The sequence below is a fragment of the Scyliorhinus torazame genome, chromosome 6 (assembly GCF_047496885.1).
Source record: "Scyliorhinus torazame isolate Kashiwa2021f chromosome 6, sScyTor2.1, whole genome shotgun sequence".
NCBI classification, from domain to species: domain Eukaryota; kingdom Metazoa; phylum Chordata; class Chondrichthyes; order Carcharhiniformes; family Scyliorhinidae; genus Scyliorhinus; species Scyliorhinus torazame.
In genome coordinates this window covers 285538135-285561557 of record NC_092712.1, presented here as the reverse complement: position 1 = coordinate 285561557, position 23423 = coordinate 285538135, and the positions used below count along the sequence as shown (strand labels likewise).

The 23423-nt window shown below is 51.1% G+C and overlaps 1 protein-coding gene across 7 annotated transcripts in view; it reads right to left on the bottom strand.

Annotated features, from left to right (window-relative positions):
* The window catches only part of LOC140425471 (catenin delta-2-like), a 1686689-nt gene that overhangs the window by 228676 nt on the left and 1434590 nt on the right, over positions 1-23423 (bottom strand). For all 7 annotated transcript variants that reach the window (XM_072509780.1, XM_072509779.1, XM_072509782.1 and 4 more), the window contains one exon: positions 12890-13073. In XM_072509780.1, coding sequence (XP_072365881.1) covers positions 12890-13073 — 184 coding nt within the window. The remainder of the gene's footprint in view (positions 1-12889; positions 13074-23423) is intronic.

Sequence of the window (23423 nt, the reverse complement as noted above, 5' to 3'; positions counted from 1 at the left end):
CCAACCGTGTCCCAGCAGTCTGCCTACTATCCGTGTCCAAGAAGTCTGTCTCCTAACCGTATCCCAGCAGTCCGCCTGCTAACCGTATCCCAGCAGTCTGCCTCCTAACCGTGTCCCAGCAGTCTGACTCCTAACCCAGTGTCCCAGCAGTCTGCCTCCCAACCGTATCCCAGCAGTCTGCCTCCTAACCCAGTGTCCCAGCAGTCTGTCTCCTAACCGTATCCCAGCAGTCTGCCTCCTAACCGTATCCCAGCAGTCTGTCCCCTAACCTTGTCCCAGCAGTCTGTCTCCTAACCATATCCCAGCAGTCTGCCTCCTAACCGTATCCCAGCAGTCTGTCTCCTAACCGTATCCCAGCAGTCTGTCTCCTAACCGTATCCCAGCAGTCTGCCTCCTAACCCAGTGTCCCAGCAGTCGGTCTCCTAACCGTATCGCCAGCAGTCTGTCTCCTAACCGTGTCCCAGCAGTCTGTCTCCTAACCGTGTCCCAGCAGTCTGTCTCCTAATCGTATCCCAGCAGTCTGTCTCCTAACCGTGTCCCAGCAGTCTGTCTCCTAACCATATCCCAGAAGTCTGCCTCCTAACCGTATCCCAGCAGTCTGTCTCCTAACCGTATCCCAGCAGTCTGTCTCCTAACCGTATCCCAGCAGTCTGCCTCCTAACCCAGTGTCCCAGCAGTCGGTCTCCTAACCGTATCGCCAGCAGTCTGTCTCCTAACCGTGTCCCAGCAGTCTGTCTCCTAATCGTGTCCCAGCAGTCTGTCTCCTAATCGTATCCCAGCAGTCTGTCTCCTAACCGTATCCCAGCAGTCTGTCTCCTAAACGGTATCCCAGCAGTCTGCCTCCTAACCGTGTCCCAGCAGTCTGCCTCCTAACCGTGTCCCAGCAGTCTGCCTCCTAACCGTATCCCAGCAGTCTGGCTCCTAACTGTATCCCAGCAGTCTGTCTCCTAAACCGTATCCCAGCAGTCTGTCTCCTAAACCGTATCCCAGCAGTCTGCCTCCTAACCGTATCCCAGCAGTCTGCCTCCTAACCGTATCCCAGCAGTCTGTCTCCTAACCGTATCCCAGCAGTCTGCCTCCTAACCGTATCCCAGCAGTCTGTCTCCCAACCGTATCCCAGCGGTCTGCCCCCTAACCATGTCCCAGCAGTCTGTCTCCTAACCGTATCCCAGCAGTCTGCCTCCTAACCGTATCCCAGCAGTCTGCCTCCTAAGGGTATCCCAGCGGTCTGCCCCCTAACCGTATCCCAGCAGTCTGCCTCCTAGCCCAGTGTCCCAGCAGTCTGTCTCCTAACCGTATCCCAGCGGTCTGCCCCCTAACCGTGTCCCAGCAGTCTGCCTCCTAACCGTATCCCAGCAGTCTGCCTCCTAACCGTATCCCAGCGGTCTGCCTCCTAACCGTATCCCAGCAGTCTGCCTCCTAGCCCAGTGTCCCAGCAGTCTGTCTCCTAACTGTATCCCAGCGGTCTGCCCCCTAACCGTGTCCCAGCAGTCTGTCTCTGAACCGTATCCCAGCAGTCTGCCTCCTAAACCGTATCCCAGCAGTCTGTCTCCTAACCCAGTGTCCCAGCAGTCTGTCTCCTAACCCAGTGTCCCAGCAGTCTGTCTCCTAACCGTATCCCAGCAGTCTGCCCCCTAGCCCAGTGTCACAGCAGTCTGCCTCCTAACCGTATCCGAGCAGTCTGCCTCCTAACCGTATCCCAGCAGTCTGTCTCATAACCGTATCCCAGCAGTCTGTCTCATAACCTTATCCCAGCAGTCTGCCTCCTAACCGTATCCCAGCATTCTGTCTCCTAACCGTATCCCAGCAGTCTGCCTCCTAACCCAGTGTCCCACAGTCTGTATCCTAACCGTATCCCAGCTGTCTGTCTCCTAACCGTATCCCAGCAGTCTGCCTCCTAACCGTATCCCAGCAGTCTGCCTCCTAACCCAGTGTCCCAGCAGTCTGTCTCCTAACCGTATCCCAGCAGTCTGTATCCTAACCGTATCCCAGCAGTCTGTCTCCTAACCGTATCCCAGCAGTCTGCCTCCTAACCTTATCCCAGCAGTCTGCCTCCTAACCGTATCCCAGCATTCTGTCTCCTAACCGTATCCCAGCGGTCTGCCTCCTAACCGTATCCCAGCAGTCTGCCTCCTAACCGTATCCCAGCTGTCTGCCTCCTAACCGTATCCCAGCAGTCTGCCTCCTAACCGTATCCCAGCAGTCTGCCTCCTAACCCAGTGTTCCAGCAGACTGTCTCCTAAACGTAACCCAGCAGTCTGCCTCCTAACCCAGTGTCCCAGCAGTCTGACTCCCAACCGTATCCTAGCAGTCTGCCTCCTAACCGTATCCCAGCAGTCTGCCTCCTAACCCAGTGTCCCAGCAGTCTGCCTCCTAACCGTATCCCAGCAGTCTGCCTCCTAACCGTATCCCAGCAGTCTGCCTCCTCACCCAGTGTCCCAGCAATCTGTCTCCTAACCGTATCCCAGCAGTCTGCCTCCTAACCATATCCCAGCAGTCTGTCTCCTAACAGTATCCCAGCAGTCTGTCTCCTAAACCGTATCCCAGCAGTCTGCCTCCTAACCGTATCCCAGCAGTCTGCCTCCTAACCGTATCCCAGCAGTCTGTCTCCTAACCTTATCCCAGCAGTCTGCCTCCTAACCGTATCCGAGCAGTCTGCCTCCTAACCGTATCCCAGCAGTCTGTCTCCTAACCGTATCCCAGCAGTCTGTCTCCTAACCCAGTGTCCCAGCAGTCTGTCTCCTAACCGTATCCCAGCAGTCTGCCTCCTAGCCCAGTGTCCCAGCAGTCGGCCTCCTAACCGTATCCCAGCAGTCTGCCTCCTAACCCAGTGTCCCAGAAGACTGTCTCCTAACCGTATCCCAGCAGTCTGCCTCCTAACCGTATCCCAGCAGTCTTCCTCCTAACCGTATCCCAGCAGTCTGCCTCCTAACCGTGTCCCAGCAGTCTGCCTCCTAACCGTATCCCGGCAGTCGGTCTCCTAACCGAGTATCCCAGAGTCTGCCTCCTAACCCAGTGTCCCAGCAGTCTGCCTCCCAACCGTGTCCCAGCAGTCTGCCTACTATCCGTGTCCTAGAAGTCTGTCTCCTAACCGTATCCCAGCAGTCTGCCTCCTAACCGTATCCCAGCAGTCTGCCTCCTAACCGTATCCCAGCAGTCTGCCTCCTAACCCAGTGTCCCAGCAGTCTGCCTCCTAACCGTATCCCAGCAGTCTGTCTCCTAACCGTGTCCCAGCAGTCTGACTCCTAACCCAGTGTCCCAGCAGTCTGCCTCCCAACCGTATCCCAGCAGTCTGCCTCCTAACCGTGTCCCAGCAGTCGGCCTCCTAACCGTATCCCAGCAGTCTGCCTCCTAACCCAGTGTCCCAGAAGACTGTCTCCTAACCGTATCCCAGCAGTCTGCCTCCTAACCGTATCCCAGCAGTCTTCCTCCTAACCGTATCCCAGCAGTCTGCCTCCTAACCGTGTCCCAGCAGTCTGCCTCCTAACCGTATCCCGGCAGTCGGTCTCCTAACCGAGTATCCCAGAGTCTGCCTCCTAACCCAGTGTCCCAGCAGTCTGCCTCCCAACCGTGTCCCAGCAGTCTGCCTACTATCCGTGTCCTAGAAGTCTGTCTCCTAACCGTATCCCAGCAGTCTACCTCCTAACCGTATCCCAGCAGTCTGCCTCCTAACCGTATCCCAGCAGTCTGCCTCCTAACCGTGTCCCAGCAGTCTGCCTCCTAACCGTATCCCAGCAGTCTGTCTCCTAACCGTGTCCCAGCAGTCTGACTCCTAACCCAGTGTCCCAGCAGTCTGCCTCCCAACCGTATCCCAGCAGTCTGCCTCCTAACCGTGTCCCAGCAGTCTGTCTCCTAACCGTATCCCAGCAGTCTGCCTCCTAACCGTATCCCAGCAGTCTGTCCCCTAACCTTGTCCCAGCAGTCTGTCTCCTAACCGTATCCCAGCAGTCTGCCTCCTAACCGTATCCCAGCAGTCTGTCTCCTAACCGTATCCCAGCAGTCTGTCTCCTAACCGTATCCCAGCAGTCTGCCTCCTAACCCAGTGTCCCAGCAGTCGGTCTCCTAACCGTATCTCAGCAGTCTGCCTCCTAACCGTATCCCAGCAGTCTGTCTCCTAACCCAGTGTCCCAGCAGTCTGCCTCCTAACCGTATCCCAGCAGTCTGTCTCCTAACCGTATCCCAGCAGTCTGCCTCCTAACCCAGTGTCCCACAGTCTGTATCCTAACCGTATCCCAGCTGTCTGTCTCCTAACCGTATCCCAGCAGTCTGCCTCCTAACCGTATCCCAGCAGTCTGCCTCCTAACCCAGTGTCCCAGCAGTCTGTCTCCTAACCGTATCCCAGCAGTCTGTATCCTAACCGTATCCCAGCAGTCTGTCTCCTAACCGTATCCCAGCAATCTGCCTCCTAACCTTATCCCAGCAGTCTGCCTCCTAACCGTATCCCAGCATTCTGTCTCCTAACCGTATCCCAGCGGTCTGCCTCCTAACCGTATCCCAGCAGTCTGCCTCCTAACCGTATCCCAGCTGTCTGCCTCCTAACCGTATCCCAGCAGTCTGCCTCCTAACCGTATCCCAGCAGTCTGCCTCCTAACCCAGTGTTCCAGCAGACTGTCTCCTAAACGTAACCCAGCAGTCTGCCTCCTAACCCAGTGTCCCAGCAGTCTGACTCCCAACCGTATCCTAGCAGTCTGCCTCCTAACCGTATCCCAGCAGTCTGCCTCCTAACCCAGTGTCCCAGCAGTCTGCCTCCTAACCGTATCCCAGCAGTCTGTCTCCTAACCGTATCCCAGCAGTCTGCCTCCTCACCCAGTGTCCCAGCAATCTGTCTCCTAACCGTATCCCAGCAGTCTGCCTCCTAACCCTATCCCAGCAGTCTGTCTCCTAACCGTATACCAGCAGCCTGCCTCCTAACCGTATCCCAGCAGTCTGTCTCCTAACTGTATCCCAGCAATCTGCCTCCTAACCGTATCCCAGCAGCCTGCCTCCTAACCGTATCCCAGCAGTCTGTCTCCGAACCGTATCTCAGCAGTCTGCCTCCTAACCGTATCCCAGCAGCCTGCCTCCTAACCGTATCCCAGCAGTCTGTCTCCTAACAGTATCCCAGCAGTCTGCCTCCTAACCGTATCCCAGCAGCCTGCCTCCTAACCGTATCCCAGCAGTCTGTCTCCGAACCGTATCTCAGCAATCTGCCTCCTAACCGTATCCCAGCAGTCTGTCTCCTAACCGTATCCCAGCAGTCTGCCTCCTAACCGTATCCCAGCAGTCTGTCTCCTAACAGTATCCCAGCAGTCTGCCTCCTAACCCAGTGTCCCAGCAATCTGTCTCCTAACAGTATCCCAGCAGTCTGCCTCCTAACCGTATCCCAGCAGTCTGTCTCCTAACAGTATCCCAGCAGCCTGTCTCCTTACCGTATCCCAGCAGTCTGCCTCCTAAACGTATCCCAGCAGTCTGTCTCCTAACAGTATCCCAGCAGTCTGCCTCCTAACCGTATCCCAGCAGTCTGCCTCCTAACCGTATACCAGCAGTCTGCCTCCTAACCGTATCCCAGCTGTCTGTCTCCTAAGCGTATCCCTGCAGTCTGCCTCCTAACCGTATCCCAGCAGTCTGCCTCCTAACCGTATCCCAGCAGTCTGCCTCCTAACCGTATCCCAGCTGTCTGTCTTCTAACAGTATCCCAGCAGTCTGCCTCCTAACCCATTTCTCCAGCAGTCTGTCTCCTAACAGTATCCCAGCAGTCTGCCTCCTAACCCAGTGCCCCAGCAGTCTTCCTCCTGACCCAGTGTCCCAGCAGTCTGCCTCCTAGCCGTATCCCAGCAGTCTGCCTCCTAAATGTATCCCAGCAGTCTGTCTCCTAACCGTATCCTAGCAGTCTGCCTCCTAACCGTATCCCAGCAGTATGTCTCCTAACCCAGTGTCCCAGAAGTCTCTCTCCTAACCCAGTGTCCCAGCAGTCTGCCTGCTAGCCGTATCCCAGCAGTCTGCCTCCTAGCCGTATCCCAGCAGTCTGCCTCCTAACCGTATCCCAACAGTCTGTCTCCTAACCGTATCTCAGCAGTCTGTCTCCTAACCGTATCCCAGCAGTCTGCCTCCTAACCGTATCCCAGCAGTCTGTCTCCTAACCCAGTGTCCCAGCAGTCTGCCTCCTAACCGAGTATCCCAGCAGTCTGCCTCCTAGCCCAGTGTCCCAGCAGTCTGCCTCCTAGCCCAGTGTCCCAGCAGTATGTCTCCTAACCCAGTGTCCCAGAAGTCTCTCTCCTAACCCAGTGTCCCAGCAGTCTGCCTGCTAGCCGTATCCCAGCAGTCTGCCTGCTAGCCGTATCCCAGCAGTCTGCCTCCTAGCCGTATCCCAGCAATCTGCCTCCTAACCGTATCCCAGCAGCCTGCCTCCTAACCGTATCTCAGCAGTCTGTCTCCTAACCGTATCCCAGCAGTGTGCCTCCTAACCGTATCCCAGCAGTCTGTCTCCTAACCCAGTGTCCCAGCAGTCTGCCTCCTAACCGAGTATCCCAGCAGTCTGCCTCCTAGCCCAGTGTCCCAGCAGTCTGCCTCCTAGCCCAGTGTCCCAGCAGTCTGCCTCCTAGCCTAGTGTCCCAGCAGTCTGCCTCCTCGCAGACTGATTAACATTGGGGATGCTCAAGAAATCAAAATTGCATCAAAGGTGATACCTCAGAGTATAGTCATACAGAGTCATACAAGATCGCAAGGGACGTAGTCACAGAAGGATTTGAAAAACGAGACAGGAATTAAAAAATTGAGATGTTACTTCACCAAGATCCACTACCAATCGATGAGCAGAAGGGTGATGAAAGAATGGGACTCCACATGCATTGGAATACAGGTCGCAGTTTTTGGACAACCTCAATTTAACTGCGGGTAGAACAGCAGACAAGCTGAACAGGCATGGGCTTGTGGAATAAGGCTGAGTTGGAAAATCAGAACCCTTTATGGGATTTGAGTACGCAGCGGAGGAGAGGATGTTGAATGTGAAATGTGGAACAAGGTGGGATGCTCGAAACCTGAAAGAGTTTGTGGGAGAAAGAAAATCTATTCAAGGTTTGGGTTGGGTGGAGAGTCCAGTAGGTGGGAAATTGCACACGGCTGCAATTCTGACATTGAGCTACTTTGGAAGTTTTGGGCAGGATTCTCCGTCGGTTTATGGCAGCGGGATGCTCCGGTCCCACTGCAGTGAATGGGAGATTTGGTTGAGTGCCACATTCTCCGTCCTCGCTAATAGCGGTAGGGGTGTGCACTGGGATCGGAGAATCCCAGCCCTAATGTAGTGGTTGAAATTTAATGGACCAGCAGCTTGGACTTATAAAATGATCCCTGTAAGTTTCATTCTGGGAATACAGGCATCACTAGCAAGGTCAGCATTTATGGTCCATCTCTAACTGCACCTGAGAAGGCAGTGGTGGGCAGTCAATAACTATTTGTTGGATAAATGGAGCATAACTGGGGGTGGTGAGCATAATTCTGCCTATAGTAGGTACCTAATCATGACTTGAGTTATTGGGAAATACTAAGAAGAGGCCAAATACATCCAGGACAGAATGGCCAGCGACTGTGTAAAAATTGTAAAGGGCAAATAGAAAATGAATAATCACAACATGACTGTCAATTTAGAGCATGATAATCCACCTAATGGGACGGCATAACCTGAAGTCACAGGACGCATCTATTTCAGCAGCCGAATGTGTCTCGTACACTGGATATTTTGTGTAAAATGAATAATGGTGACTGAGAACGAGTGTGGAATTTTTACCAGTTCACTCTAACTCATTGAAGTGAAATTGAAATTTCATTTCATTTCAAGTGTGGGCCACCTCCCTTTCTCAAATTCCATGTAAGCAATTGGCCCTGATGAATGGGAACTGCGTAGCGTAGTCAACAATTTTACAACAGTCAGAAGTCTTCACTTCTCTAGATGTTGTGTATTCTCTGGTCCCATCACTGTGTTATATCTCTCCTCAGCAGAACTCTTTGGATTCTTTCAGGAAGGTCTTGAAAATGGGCCTTTTTTGAAGGGCAAGTGAGATCCTCATACTGTGAGAATGAAATTGTACCATAACAAAGAGAGTAGAAAGACCTTCCCGTGAACTGGGAAATTGCTATATGTTTCCATGTCGACAAGGTGACTCTCATACTCCAGGTAATGTGATGCGAAGGGAATTGCTGTGTCTGCATTTCTTACAGCGAGCTTGAAAAATGAGATCTTGACATGCATTCATCGCTAATTAAATTTGTGACAAATGTTTATCTGATGACGCTCCTGTCGCGTATCTCAGGACGTTCTACTCTGTTAAAGATGTTATATAAATGCAAGTTGCAGTTGTTCATTGAATCATTGCTGGTTATTCACATTAACATTGAGTGGGAATTTCCTTGGGACTTTTACCACTCCCTTGCCCTAACTTCGGTGAGATTGCCAATTAAGCATGAAACTGGGTCTCCAATGATGGAGAAGTCTTGGAGAAAATGCCCTCTTATTATTTTCTTGCTATTGCTTTATTTGAATACTTCCACTCAGTGACTGCTGATGACATTATCAGGAAGCCATTTGACTGCTGACTTAACCCAAAGGTGTGGGGGAATTAATGAGTGTACAAACTGGAAAGGTCCATGATTACTCAAGACTACCCGACTCAATGGACAGGACATTTTGGATGGCGGGGTTTGCACCACCTGATGAGTTGACAGTGAATGCAGCACCGCCAAGCTTGGCTGTTTTCATAGATTATCATAGAATTTACAGTGCAGAAGGGGGCCATTCGGCCCACCGAGTCTGCACCGGCTCTTGGAAAGAGCACCCTACCCAAGGTCAACACCTCCACCCTATCCCCATAACCCAGTAACCCCACCCAACACTAAGGGCAATTTTGGACACTAAGGGCAATTTATCATGGCTAATCCACCTAACCTGCACATCTTTGGACTGTGGGAGGAAACCGGAGCACCCGGAGGAAACCCACGCACACACGGGGAGGATGTGCAGAGTCCGCACAGACAGTGACCCAAGCCGGAATCGAACCTGGGACCTGGAGCTGTGAAGCAATTGTGCTATCCACAATGCTACCGTGCTGCCCCAGAATAGCTGTTCTGCAGCTATTTTATACTCCATAGGGCAGTAATTGCCTCAGGTTGAAACTTGTTTCCTCAACTGGGGAGGAAGCCCTGCCACTGTCATCCCAGCCGCGCCAGGTTTGAGCAGTGGGCGCTGCTGGAACTACAGGCAGTCCCAAAGAAGAACAGGCTATGGATGCCAGACGTCAGGGGCGGAATTCTCCAACCCCCCGCCGGTCGGAGAATCGCCGGGGGCTGGCGTGAATCCCGCCCCCGCCGGTTGCCGAATTCTCCGGCACCGGATATTCGGCGGTGGTGGGAATCGCGCCGCGCCGGTTGGCGGCCCCCCCCCCGGCGATTCTCCGGCCCGCGATGGGCCGAAGTCCCACTTCTGGAATGCCTGTCCCACCGGCGAGAATCAAACCACCTCTCTTACCGGCGGGACAAGGCGGCGCGGGCGATCTCCGGGGTCTTGGGGGGGGGCGCCGGGTGATCTGGCCCAGGGGGTTGCCCCCACAGTGGCCTGGCCCGTGATCGGGGCCCACCCTTTTCCTTCCGCCTTCGCCATGGTCTCCACTATGGCGGAGGTGGAAGAGACCCCCTCCACTGCGCATGCGCGTGGATGCCGTGAGCAGCCGCTGACGCTCCCGCGCATGCGCCGCACGGCAAAGTCATTTCCGCGCCAGCTGGCGGGGCACCAATGGGGGGGCGGAAATCAGTCCGGCACGGGCCTAGCCCTTCAAGGTTAAGGCTCGGCCCCTCAATATGCGGAGAATTCCGCACCTTTGGGGCGGCGCGATGCCGGACTGATTCGCGCCATTTTTGGCACCGGTCGGCGGACATCGCGCCGATTGCGGAGAATCCCGCCCCAGATAAGTCCGGATATTGGTGGGGCCTGGCTGGCGGTCCCCAGTGAGCGGGGTGAACGGTGAGCTGTGGGGGCAGCGTTAGATGGGCAAGGGCAGGAGGCTGCCACCAATGGGCACAGGAGGATCCCAAAGGAGGCTCCGCATTCCTTGCCCGACATCAGTTTGTCCAGTAAGAGTTATTGAGCTTTCCACCAGGTGTCGAGCTCCTCCTGCCCATGTATAATATAGTGGCGGAGGTGGGATGAAGGACTTAATTGGCCATAACACTTCGACCACTCCGTAAAACGGGAAATATATCAGGACATGCGGGAAGGTGGCATGCAAGCCACATGCTACATTTGACAAAAAAACTCACCTCCAAACTGGAGGGGGGGAACTGTAAAAAGTCACCCTATATTCAGCCTCTATTAACTCAGTCACCTCTCACTATCAATCAGTCAAAAATAAATGGAACGGAGTTTTCCTTCTTTCATTTGTTTCAAAAAGGAAGGGTGAATCAATATGTTGAAACTAAGGTGTGAGTTTTGGCTTTGTGGCACCTCTCTTGCCAATCAGTTAAGCCCCACTTCAGAGATTTGAGCACATAATCTAGGTTGGCACACCTATGTCAGAGGTGTCGCCTTTCAGATGAAATGTTGAACTGGAACCTCCTCTTTTGCCCTACAGGTGGATGCAAAGCATTATTCTGAAGAGGGGAAGGGAATCCCTCTTGGTGTCATGGCCATCATCACTTCAGACATAGACTACCTGTTAATCGTCAGATTGCTATTTTGTTTATTAATTTACGGGATGTGGGCATTGCATTTGCTGCCCATCACTTAATTGTCCTTGGGAAGTGGGTGATGAGCCACCTTCTTAACACGCTGCAGTTTGTGAGCTGTAGGTACTGCAGCCACCACCAAGCCCCCCCCCACCCCACCCAGTACTGTTAAGTAGGGAATTCCAGTATTTTGAATCTATGACAATATTGGGCGGCAAGGTGGCACAGTGGCTAATTGGCACTGCTGCCTCACAGTGCCAGAGACCTGGATTCAATTCTGACCTTGTGTGACTGTGTGGAGTTTTCATATTCGCCCTGTGACTGCGTGGGTTTCCTCCAGGCACTCCGGTTTCCTCCCACAATCCAAAGATGCACAGCATAGGCGGAGTGGCCATGCTAAATTGTCCCTTAGCATCCAAAGATATGCAGGTTAGGTGAGGTTACAGGGATAGAGCAGGGGTGTACACCTAGATAGGGTGCTCTTTCAGAGAATCAGTGCAGACTCAATGGGCTGAATGGCCTCCTTCTACACTGTAGGGATTCTATAGTTTTCTATGGTTAAAGAGAGCTTGCGGGCGGGCCTGTGCCGTGGGGGCACTCTTTCCCTTCCGCCTCCGCCACGGTCTCCACCATGGCGGAGGCGGAAGAGACTCCCTCCACTGCGCATGCGTGGGAAACTGTCAGCGGCCGCTGACGCTCCCGCGCCGCCCGGAGATGTCATTTCCGCGCAAGCTGGCGGGGCAACAAAGGCCGTTTCCGCCAGCTGGCGGGGCGGAAATCCCTCCGGCGTCGGCCTAGCCCCTCAATGTTGGGGCTCGGCCCCCAAAGATGCGGAGCATTCCGCACCTTTGGGGCGGTGCGATGCCCGTCTGATTGGTGCCGTTTTGGGCGCCAGTCGGCGGACATCGCGCCGTTTTGGGAGAATTTCGCCCATGGTTTGTACATTACACCATTGCTACTCTTCAAAATTATTAAATACTTTGGGATGTCGTTTGGTGGTGAAAGATGCTGTATAATTGCAAGTTCCTTCATTTCTTTCCTGTAACACAACTTTCCCCTGGAGTAACAAAAAATATATATTTTACTCCCCTTTTTCCTCCCCGGCAAAATTTTATTTGAAGTTAGCTTTGCTTTATGAATTACCTCAAGTAATTCCTATACAAAATAATGGAAATTTCTGGCAGGATCAAGAACACTAGCCGGGATTCTCCCCTACCCGGCTGGGCGGGGGAATCCGGCGTAATGGAGTGGCGGGAACCACTCCGGCGTCGGGCCGCCCCAAAAGGTGCGGAGAATTCCGCACCTTTAGGGGCCAAGCCCTCACCTTGAGGGGCTAGGCCCGCGGCGGAGTGATTTCCGCCCCGCCGGCTGGCGGGAAAGGGCTTTGCGGCCACGCCAGCCGGCGCCGAAAGGACTTCGCCGGCCGACGCATGCGCAGGAGCGTCAGCTGACGCTCACGGCATCCCCGCGGGTGCACAGTGGAGGGGGTCTCTTCCGCCTCCGCCATAGTGGAGACCCGCCCGCCTGATCGCGGGCCAGGCCACCGTGGGGGCAACCCCCGGGGCCAGATCGCCCCGCACCACCCCCAGGACCCCGGAGCCCACCCGCGCTGTCTGCACCCGCCGGTAAGGTAGGTGGTTCAATCCACGCCGGCTGGCGAGGGTTGACAGCGGAGGGACTTTGGCCCGTTGCGGGCCGGAGAATCGCCGGGGGGAGCCCGCCGACCGGCGCGATTCCCGCCCCCGCTGATTCTCTGGTGGCGGAGAATTCGGGACACGGCGGGGGCGAGATTCACTCCAGCCCCCGGCGATTCTCCGACCCGGCGGGGGGGGGGTCGGAGAATCGCGCCCATGAAATCAGAGAAGGGCTCAATAATCTTTTCGAAGACATAAAGACAAGTCTGGGAGGTAAATTAAACTGCGATAAAAGTCACTCCACTTACTAAGAATACTGCCAATTACTTCAGCCAGCCCCAGGTGACCTTTTACCTGTATGAAGGAACACCTGCAAATGATTGTTGATAGAACCAAGCCTGCGAGTGTTGAAAAAAGCTAGGGTAATCAGAGGGGATGTTTCCACACCCCATTGTTCGCAGCATCAATCCCAATCACATTTGTCGGACTCAACATCTTAAACTGCGAAGCAGACGGCGTTAACCTTTCCCCCACATGCTAACAGAGTGAAGGTTGTGCCAACTGACCTCAGGCACCCAGTAGCATTCCGTAAGACCATTGATGTGTGGAGCTGAATTTTCCGATCTTCCTGGTGAGGTGAAATGTCCCACCCAGAGTGTGGGATAATGATTGCGTTGGTAAGCACTACAAGTGCATCCTGGATAATTGGCATCTTCAGTGCATCACATGACGACAGGTTCCACAAGACACCTTTAAAAAAAAAGATGGCAAATATTAATGTGTTGTTCAAAGGAGAAGGGGAATGGGAATGGATTGTAGAACATAATGCCGAAATCCCCATTGCACCTCTGATGCCATTTTTACACTACAGAGAATTTAAGGAGATGTGTGTAGAAAAGGATTTGAATTATATTACAGACGGACGGGTGTGTGTAATTTAAATTTCCCCTCTCACCACCTGTCCATAAACAGAAACATGTTTTGATTTTTCTTACCCTTGTCAAAGGCATTGCCATATTTCCCAACCCTTCAATTTTAGCGCAATCCAATTTTCTACTGATAATCCCATGGCAAATTTGAGTTGGATGAACTCAAAAGGTTAGTTTATTGCATACATTCGAAACATGAAAGGAGCGTCACAATATCACCTGTATGCTCAGACAGTAAAGAGATGGATAGTGAAAATAAGTATTTCCAGTACTTGGTACACATGGAAATTCGACATTGAAACTCTGGCTATTCCTTCACGGAGGTTGGTGGGTTGAAAACTGATGCTGTATAATTCACCTTTTCTGTGATATTTACTTCACATGATGAGATAGGCCTACAGAGATGCATCTGTTTTATAGGTGATGGTAGAGAATTTCCACCAGAAGCAGGGTGGATGGGGTCAGGTGTTCAACTAGGCAGCCTTCCTTTTCTGTGAGGCTGCTAGTCAGATGGTAAACAGCATTTCCATCAGAAGCAGTGTAGATGGGATCATGAGCTTAACCTGGGCAGAGTTCCTTTTGTGTGAGGCTGCTAGTCAGATAATAAACAGAAGGCAGATTTTTAGTTCAGCAAGGTACTATTACTTGTTCCACAAGCCATGTCACCAGACTCTCGCCTCTTCATCATCTTTGACACACAATGCGTATTCACCATCTGAGTTCCAAAGAGTGACAAATGTCTCAGCCATTATGAATTCAAAAGAAGTTTGCGGGGACTTTGTCTTAGCAGATGATCCACCTGTTCCTGGCCAGCCTGGATTACTAACTGTAGATGGCCTTTGTATAGCTCTCTTTGATGTTCGGCTGTACAGCTCACAGAGGGTGGTTAGTGGTTCCTCAGAAATAACAAGGTGTGAGTTTTCCTAAAAAGACCAGGGGCGTCATTCTCCGACCCCCCGCCGGGTCGGAGAATGGCCGTTGGCCGCCGTGAATCCCGCCCCGCCCCCGCCGAAGTCTCCGCTCCCGGAGATTGGGCAGGGGCGGGAATCCGGCCGCGCCGGTTGGCGGGACCCCCCGCTGGATTCTCCGGCCCGGATGGGCCGAAGTCCCGCCCAGGAATTGCCTGTCCCGCCGACGTAAATCAAACCTGGTATTTACCGGCGGGACCAGGCGGCATGGGCAGGCTCCGGGGTCCTAGGGGGGGCGCGGGGCGATCTGACCTCGGGGGGTGCCCCCACGGTGGCCTGGCCCGCGATCGGGGCCCACCGATCCGCGGGCGGGCCTGTGCCGTGGGGGCACTCTTTCCCTTCCGCCTCCGCCACGGCCTCCACCATGGCGGAGGCGGAAGTGACTCTCCCCACTGCGCATGCGCGGGAAACTGACAGCGGCCGCTGACGCTCCCGCGCATGCGCTGGGAAACTGACAGCGGCCGCTGACGCTCCCGCGCATGCGCCGCATTTCCGCGCCAGCTGGCGGGGCAACAAACGCCATTTCCGCCAGCTGGCGGGGCGGAAATCCCTCCGGCGTCGGCCTAGCCCCTCAATGTTGGGGCTAGGCCGCCAAAGATGCGGAGACTTCCGCACCTTTTTGCCGGCGCGATGCCCGTCTGATTTGCGCCGGCTTTGGCGCCAGTCGGCGGGCATCCCGCCGTTGGGGGAGAATTTCGCCCCAAGTGTCTTCTTTTGTTCAGGAGTCAGACAGTCACAGGTTCAGCCACTTAAAGGCCTTTGTTCAGTTTTTGACTTTTAGAAATAGAAACAAGTGCATCTGTATATATTTTAGAAAAACTATACAGTCTGAGCTCTTAGTCCCTCACAATTGTTTCAATATTTGCAGAAGCTATACAGTAATGAAAACCTTTACATTTGTTTTTTCTACAGGAGCACATGAATGGTCTCACCTACTGCACGATAGCATCATTTAAGATGTATCTTGATCGACACATGAACAGACACATGAATAGAGGGATACAGATCGTTTGGTCAATGAGTAGTAGGTCTAAATAAGGAACCTGGATTGGTGCAGGCTTGATGAGCTGAAGGGCCTGTTCCTGTGTTGTGATGTTCTTTGTTCTTTGATCATGCTTGAGACTCAGACATGCGACTGTTACAGACAAGAGTGGGGTTAATTTAAATAGCACTAATTTCTCCTCTCATCATCCATCTGCGAACAGAAAGATGGTTTTGATTTGTTTCTCTTGTTCTAAGTGGTGGTGTATTCTGAAGCTCTCAGTGTGGTGTGGTCTATTTTTCTATTAATTATGCCACAGCAAAGATGAGATAGGATGAACTCAAAGGGTTAGTTTATTGTCACACACTCAGAATGTGAAGAGGGTTCACAATGTCCTCCTCACCCTCTTTGCATTCATACAGTAAAAGAGGGATAGAGAAAAGATGTTTTTATAGTGTAGAGATCACAGAGAAAATAAATATTGGTTCATATGGGTTCAGAGTCCAGAATAAAAGTCCACTGAGTTATTTCTTCAGGTTGGCAGGTTGTAAACTGATGCTGAATAATTCACTTTTCCGCTGGTGTTGTCTTTGCATGATAAGATAGGCATGCAGGGAAGAATCCATCTTGGAGGCGATGGTACAGAATTTCCAGCTGAAGCTGTGTAGATGGGGCCAGGTATCCAACCTGGGCTAGAGTTCCTCGGCTATGAGGCTGATAGTCAGATGATTAAAAAAATCAAACTGACGCTTTGCAGTTCAGCGACCCCCCAACGGGTCGGAGAATCTCGCCCTTGGTTCTGGACTCTCCTACCATCAGGAACATCCTTCCTGCATCTACCCTGTCTAGTCCTGTTAGAATTTTGTAGGATTCTATGAGATTCCCCTTTTCATTTTTCTAAGCTCCAGTGAATGTAATCCTAACCAACTCAATCTCTCCGCATTCATCAGTCCCGCCATCCCAGGAATCAGTCTGGCAAGCCTTCACTGCACTCCCTCTATAGCAAGAACCCCCATCCTCAGATAAGGAGACCAACACTGCACACAATTTTCCAGGTGTAGTTTCAACAAGGTCCTGTATAATTGCAGCAAGACATCCATGCACCTGTACTTGAATCTTCTCGCCTGCTGTACCTGCCTGCTGCACCTGCATGCCTACTTTAAAGGACACACAGTTCTCATTGCACATTCCCCTCTCTCAAACTACAGCCATTCAGCTAAGTGAATAATCTCATATTTATCTGCATTGTACTGCATTTGCCATGCATTTGCTCACTCACTCAACTTGTCCAAATCACACTGAAGAATCTCTGCATCCTCCTCATAGCGCGTCCACCCAGCTCTGTGTCATCTGCAAATTTGGAAATACTGGGCGGGATTCTCTGCCGGCGGGATTCTCCGTTTTGCTGGCGCCTGGGGGTTTCACAATGGCGTGGGGCTGCCTCACAATGGGAAACCCGATTGACCGGCCAGCGTAATGGAGAATCCCGCCGATGGGTCAAGGCTGAAAAGTGGCGTGGTGGGGCGGAGAATCCAACCCACTATATTTAGTTCCCTCATCTAAATCATTTATATATATTGTGAATAGCTGGGATCCTAGCACTGATCCCTGCGGTACCTCACTAGATACTGCCACCATTTGGAAATGACCCGTTTATTCCAACTCTTTGTTTCCTGTCTCCCAACCAGTTTTTTATTCATCTTAATACACTACCCCCAGTCCCATACGCTTTAATTTTACATGCTAATTTCTTATGTGGGACTTTGTCGAAAGCCTTCTGACAATCCAAATAAACCACATCCACTGACTCCCCCTCATCAACTCTACTAGTTACATCCATGAAGAATTCCAGTAGATTTGTCAAGCATGGTTTCCCTTTTGTAAATCCATACTGACTCCACCCGATCCTGCCCTTGTTTCCCAACTGCTCTCCTATTTAATCCTTTATAATGGACTCTGCAATTTTCCCCACTACCAACGTCAGGTTAACTGGACTACAATTCCCTGTTTACTCTCTGCCTCCCTTTTTAAATAGTGGGGTTACATTATCTACCCTCCAATTTATAGGAACTGCTCCAGAATCTATAGAATTGTGGAAGATGACCACCAACGCATCCACTATTTCTAGGGGCACTTCCTTAAGTACTCTGGGATGTACATTAGCAGGCATTTGGGATTTATTGGCTTTCGATCCCATCAATTTCCCCAGTACCATTTTCCTGCTAATACTGATTTCCTTCAGCTCCACCCTCACTAAACCCTGTCCCCCCCAACATTTCTAGTATTTTGGTTGTATCCTCTTTTGTAAAAACAGAACCAAAGTATGTATTTAGTTGGTCAGCCATTTCTTTGTTCCCCATTTTAATTACTCTGTTTCTGACTGTAAGAGACCTATATTTGTCTTCACCAATCTTTTTTTCTTCTCATCTCCATAGAAACTTTTAGTCAGTTTTTATGTTCCCCGCAAACAAACTATTATACGTCATTTTCCCCTTCTTAATCAATCCCTTGGTCCTCCTTTGCTGAATTTTAAACTGCTCCCAATCCTCAGGTCTGTTGTTTTTCCTGGCCAATTTGTATGCCACTTCCTTGGAACTAATATTGTCTCTAATTTCCCTTGTAAGCCATGGTTTGGCCACCTTCCCCGTTTTATTCTTGTGTCAGACGGGAATGAACAATTGTTGCAGTTCACCCATATGCTCTTTGAATGTTTGCCATTGCCTATCCACCATCATCCCTTTAAATAACATTCTCCAATCCATCATAGCCAACTCGCACCTTATACCAACGTAGTTTCCTTTATTTAGATTCAGGACCTTAGTCACAGGACCAATGGCGACACTTTCCACCTTGAGAATTATATAATTTTATGGTTGCTCATCCCTAACGATCCTTGCACAACTAGATTGACAATGATTCCTTTCTGATTACACATTACCCAGTTTAAGACGGCCTGTTCTCTCGTTGGTTGCTCAACATATTGGGCGGGATTCTCCAACCCCCCGCCGGGTCGGAGAATCGCCGGGGGGCGGCGTGAATACCGCCCCCGCCGGCCGCCGAATTCTCCAGCACCAGAGATTCGGCAGGGGCGGGAATCGCGTTGCGCCGGTTGGCGGCCCCCCTCCCCGCAATTCTCCGGCCCGCGATGGGCCGAAATCCCGCTGCTGTCATGCCAGTCACGCCAGTGGGAATTAAACCACCTCTCTACACCGGGCACGGGGCAATCTGGCCCCGGGGGGTGCCCCCACGGTGGCCTGGCCCGCGATCGGGCCCCACCGATCTGCGGGCGGGCCTGTGCCGCGGGGCCACTCTTTTCCCTCCGCCTCGGCCAGAGCCTCCGCCATGGCCGACGTGGAAGTGATCCCCCCCCCGCGCATATGCGGGGTTGGCGTCAGCAGCCGCTGACGCTCCCGCGCATGCGCGGACTTCCGCCGGCTGGCGGAGTCCCTTTGGCCTCGGCTGGCGTGGCACCAAAGGCCTTTTCCGACGGACGGTGGCACGCCAACCACTCCGGCATGGGCCTAGCCCCTCAAGGTGAGGGCTTGGACCCAAAAGGTGCGGAGAAATCCACACCTTTGGGACGGCCCGACGCCGGAGTGGCTCCCGCCACTCCATCCCACCGGGACCCCCCGCCCCGCCGGGTAGGGGAGATTCCCGGCCATTGTTCCTGAAACCATTCTGGATTACTCCAGGAATTGCTCCTCTACGGTATTGTTACTATTTTGATTATCCAATTCAAATGCAGATTAAAGTCACCCATAATTACAGATGTGCTCTATTGCATGCATCTCTAATTTCTTGTTTAACACCAGTCACATCACCACTACATTTGGGAGTCTATATACAACCACCAGTAACGTTTTTTCGCCCCTTGGTGTTTCTCAGCTCTACCCATACAGTTTTCACATTGTCAGAGTTAATATCCTTCCTCACCATTAGTTAATTTCCTTGAACCAGCACTGTAACTCCACCGCTTATTCATTGCTGTCTGTCCTTCCCATCCCTGGTCACCCTGCAGCCATGTCTCCATAATTCTACTATATCATACTCAACTACGTCTATTTGCAAGTTATGCGGATTAAGGCACAAAGTCTTAACATTCCTTTTACCATTCCCATTATTTTTAACTGTTTAATCCTGGCCTTTGATTTCTCTGCCTATCTCTCCTCAATTTTTTCCCTTTTTTTCTTTTGTTCTTGTCCGTGTTTCCCCATCCTCTGGCTGCTTGCATAGGTTCCCATCCCCCTGTTATTGCAGTTTAAACCCCTCCTAAACACTTCAGCGAATACTCGAGAACACCTGTCCTGGTCCTGCACAGGTGCAAGCAGTCCAGTTTGTACTGGTCCCACCTCCCCCTGTAGCCATCTCAGATGGCCACCTGCAAAGGACCATGGGAATTATGGCCAACCCAGGACTCAGACAGACTCAGAGCTTGTGTGTGTATTTGCAACCCAGATAGCTAGATGCGATCGAACTTCCCGCTCGTTTGCATTCTAATGGCCCATTTCCCCAGAACAAAAGAACTGTACTCAAGTAATTGATACAGATACAGACTAATCGGAGCCACTCCCTTTACTCAGGGAGCCCAAACAGCCAAGATCAATGCTCGCTAAGGACATGCCCAGCCATCAAGGCACCCGCCCCTTTGTTGGCCAAAATTGAAGGCAGTGATCGAAGCCTGTCGAATTATTGAGTCCAAGTTAAGGACCGCCCCAAAGAGTGCGAAATCCCAGAGGGATAGGAAGAGACACAGCCATGTGCTCGGTCTCTCTTGGATCCGGCCTATGCCAACCCAAGTGCAGCATAGTGACCAGACAGACAAGTTCAAGACCAACGATCGCTACCAGACGGATGAGCCCGGCAGAAACAGAGCCTCTTCTTCCACCCAGCCACGCAAGATCTGGACAAAGGCCTTGTCCATCTGCATAGAGCCGGTTGCCCTGAAGTTAAGTATAGGTTATTGTAGTTGTTAGTGTAGTTTAACTTGTAGTGTTTTGTGTTGCATGTCGAAGTAATCCTGGTGTGTAAATAAACCATCTTTGAACTTGAACTGACTAACTGGTTGTGTGGTCCTTTGATCGATATCCGGTAAAGCCTTGTTGTGGTATCATTTGATACCTGGCGACTCTAAAGAGCATCATTATTAATTGGCAACATTACTCTGGTGCCGATTGGCAACATTATTGGTGACGCTTGGGGGATAGTATTCCATTAAAAAGAGCAACACCCCGAACCGGGTTCAATGTCCAAGGAAACTGAAACCCTTCTCCTCACACCATCTCCTCAGTCGCGTATTCATCTGCTGTATCCTGCTATTTCTGCTCTGACTAGCATGTGGCACTGATAGTAATCCTGAGATCACTACCTTTGAGGTCCTACTTATCAACTTGCTTTCTAAGTCCCTATATTCTGCTTTTAGGACCGTAACCCTTTTTTTAACCTATGTTGTTTTTACCAATGTATGCTACGCCCACTGGCTGTTCACCCTCCCCCTCAGAATGTCCTGTGGCCACTCTGAGACATCCTAGTCCCAGGGAGGCAACATACCATCCTGGAGTCTCATTTGCAGTCACAGAAACACCTATCCATTCCCCTTACAATTGAATCCCCTGTAACTATTGCATTCCCACACTTCTCCCCTGTGCAGCAAAGTCAATCGTGGTTCAACAAAGTTGGCTGCTGCTGCTTTCCACTGAGAGGCCATTTTCCCCCCCCAACAGTAACCAAATTTGTACGTCTATTTCGCTGGGGAATGGCCACAGGAGATTCCGGCACTGCCTGCCTAGTTCACTTGCTCGGCCTGGTGGTCACTCGTTCCCTTTCTACCTGTGGGGTCTTAGCCTGCGGTGTGACAACCTTTATATATGTGCTATCCACGATACTCTTCGCCTCGCGGATCCTCCACAATGTTCCCAGCTGCTGCTACTTCAACTTCCATGTAATATGTAGAACATATCTCTCCATATTTTATTAAGAAAGCTATCAGGTTATCTCTAAATCCCTCAGAATACCTTAAATGGGGAGAATTTTGCTTTGAAATTCAGCAAGTTGCTATGATCTGCAATACACCATCCTTGTGGCAGCAGGGTCAAAAATAACTTTCAAAACGGAATTGGATAAATATATGAAAAGAAAAAGCATCACAATGCAGTGGGTAAAGAGCAGGAGCATGAGATTAATGGATAGCTCTTTCAAAATCTGGCGTAGGCAATTTGGCCCTAATGGCATTCTTCTGTGTTGCACAATTCTATAGCTCTATGCCGAGAAACACTAGTCCATAGAAATGTGATTGAAAGTAAGAATGGCAACCTTTGGAAGAAAAGGTGACAAAATTACAAATGTGACAAACAGTGCAATGGAAAATGAAGTCAATTTCACTGTATCAATAACATAATCTTATCTATTTGTCTATTATTTGTATTTATATTATGATATATATTTTGTAGCTGAGAGATGTATGGCTGCTTGCTTTATATTTGCAGCATCAAATTTGTAATTTGTAGTCAGGTAATGTATATGAACCAACAAATTGGAACAGTAATTTGAATTTGATCCGGAAAGATTGAGCTGAAAGAACTGTCATCACAAGGGACCTTGTTATGCTTGATTGTAAGTATTTTGCCTGATTTGGTGGATTAAACTTTGAATAAGTGAAACTTGGCTTGTGAGAGCTTTTGCTTACCATCATTGATTTAACTGACATCAACGTAACTAGCTACTTAACAATGTGCATCCAGACAAGCAATAATACAGTGCGCATCATAAAGGCAGACCACAAAGCCGATTCCCCATGCAATCTGATTGAGTAAGGACCCAGTACCTGCTACTGATTCATTCTGCAATTTATGGGTTACAGTTGCACTTTAAGTAAGTCAAATCTAACCGAGAAAACTCACTGAACAATTTGGCCTGAGCAGAAGGCAACAGGTTCTGCACTGAATGTGACAGCATAATGACTCAAGGGAATAGATAGGATTTTAATCAGCAAGGGAATCAAGGGTTATGGGGATAAGGTGGGAAAGTGGAGTTGAGGATTATCATACCAAATCAGTCATAATTTCATCGAATGGCTGAGCAGACTCGATGGGCCAAATGGCCATTTCTGCTCCTATGACTTATTGTTATGGCCCTCTGGAATGATTTTATTTTATTTGATTTATTGTCACATGTATCGAAGTACAGTGAAAAGTATTTTTCTGCACCCAAGGGAACATACTCAGTACGTACATAGTAGACAAAAGAATAATCAACAGAGTACATTGACAAATGGTACATCGACAAACAGTGATTGGTTACAGTGCGGAACAAGGCGCCAAACGAAGCAAATACACGAGCAAAGCAGCATAGGGCGTCGTGAATAGTGTTCTTACAGGGAACAGATCTGTCCGAGGGAGAGTCGTTGAGGAGTCTAGCAGCTGTGGGGAAGAAACTGCTCCTATGTCTGGATGTGCGGGTCTTCAAACTTCTGTACCTTCTGCCTGATGGAAGGGTCTGGAAGAAGGCAAAGCCTGGGTGTCTGCCTTCCTGAGGGAGTGGGAGGTGTAGACAGAATCACTGTGCGGGTGGCAAACTTGTGTGATGCGTTGGACTGAGTTCACCACACTCTGCAGTTTCTTGCGATATTGGGCCGAGCAGTTGCCATGCCAAGCTGTGATGCAGCCGGATAGGATGCTCTCTGTGGCACATCTGTAAAGGTTTGTGAGAGTCGATCCAGGCATGCCAAATTTCTTTCGCATCTGGAGGAAGAAGAGATGTTGTTGGGCTTTCTTGACTGTTGCAGCAACGTGAGTGGACCAGGACAGACTGTTGGTGATGTTAACCCAAGGAACTTAAAGCTATCGACCATCTCCACTTCGGAGCCTTGATGCAGATCGGGGGGGGGGGGGGGGGGGGGGGGGGTGTCGTGCTACTCTTCCTTAATCGATGATCAGTTCCTTGGTCTTTCCGACATTTAGAAAGAGGTTATTTTCGGTACACCATGCAACCAAGTGATTTATCTCCCTTCTTTAGTCTGATTCATCATTGTTTGAGATACGACCCACCACAGTTGTATCATCCGCAAACTTATAGATTGAGTTGGAGTTAAATCTTGCCACAGAGTCGTGTGTGTATAGGGAGTACAGTAGAGGACTGAGCACACATCCTTGCGGGGCCCTGGTGTTGAGGACTATTGTGGAGGAGGTGCTGTTGTCTATCCTGACAGATTGTGGTCTGTTGGTGA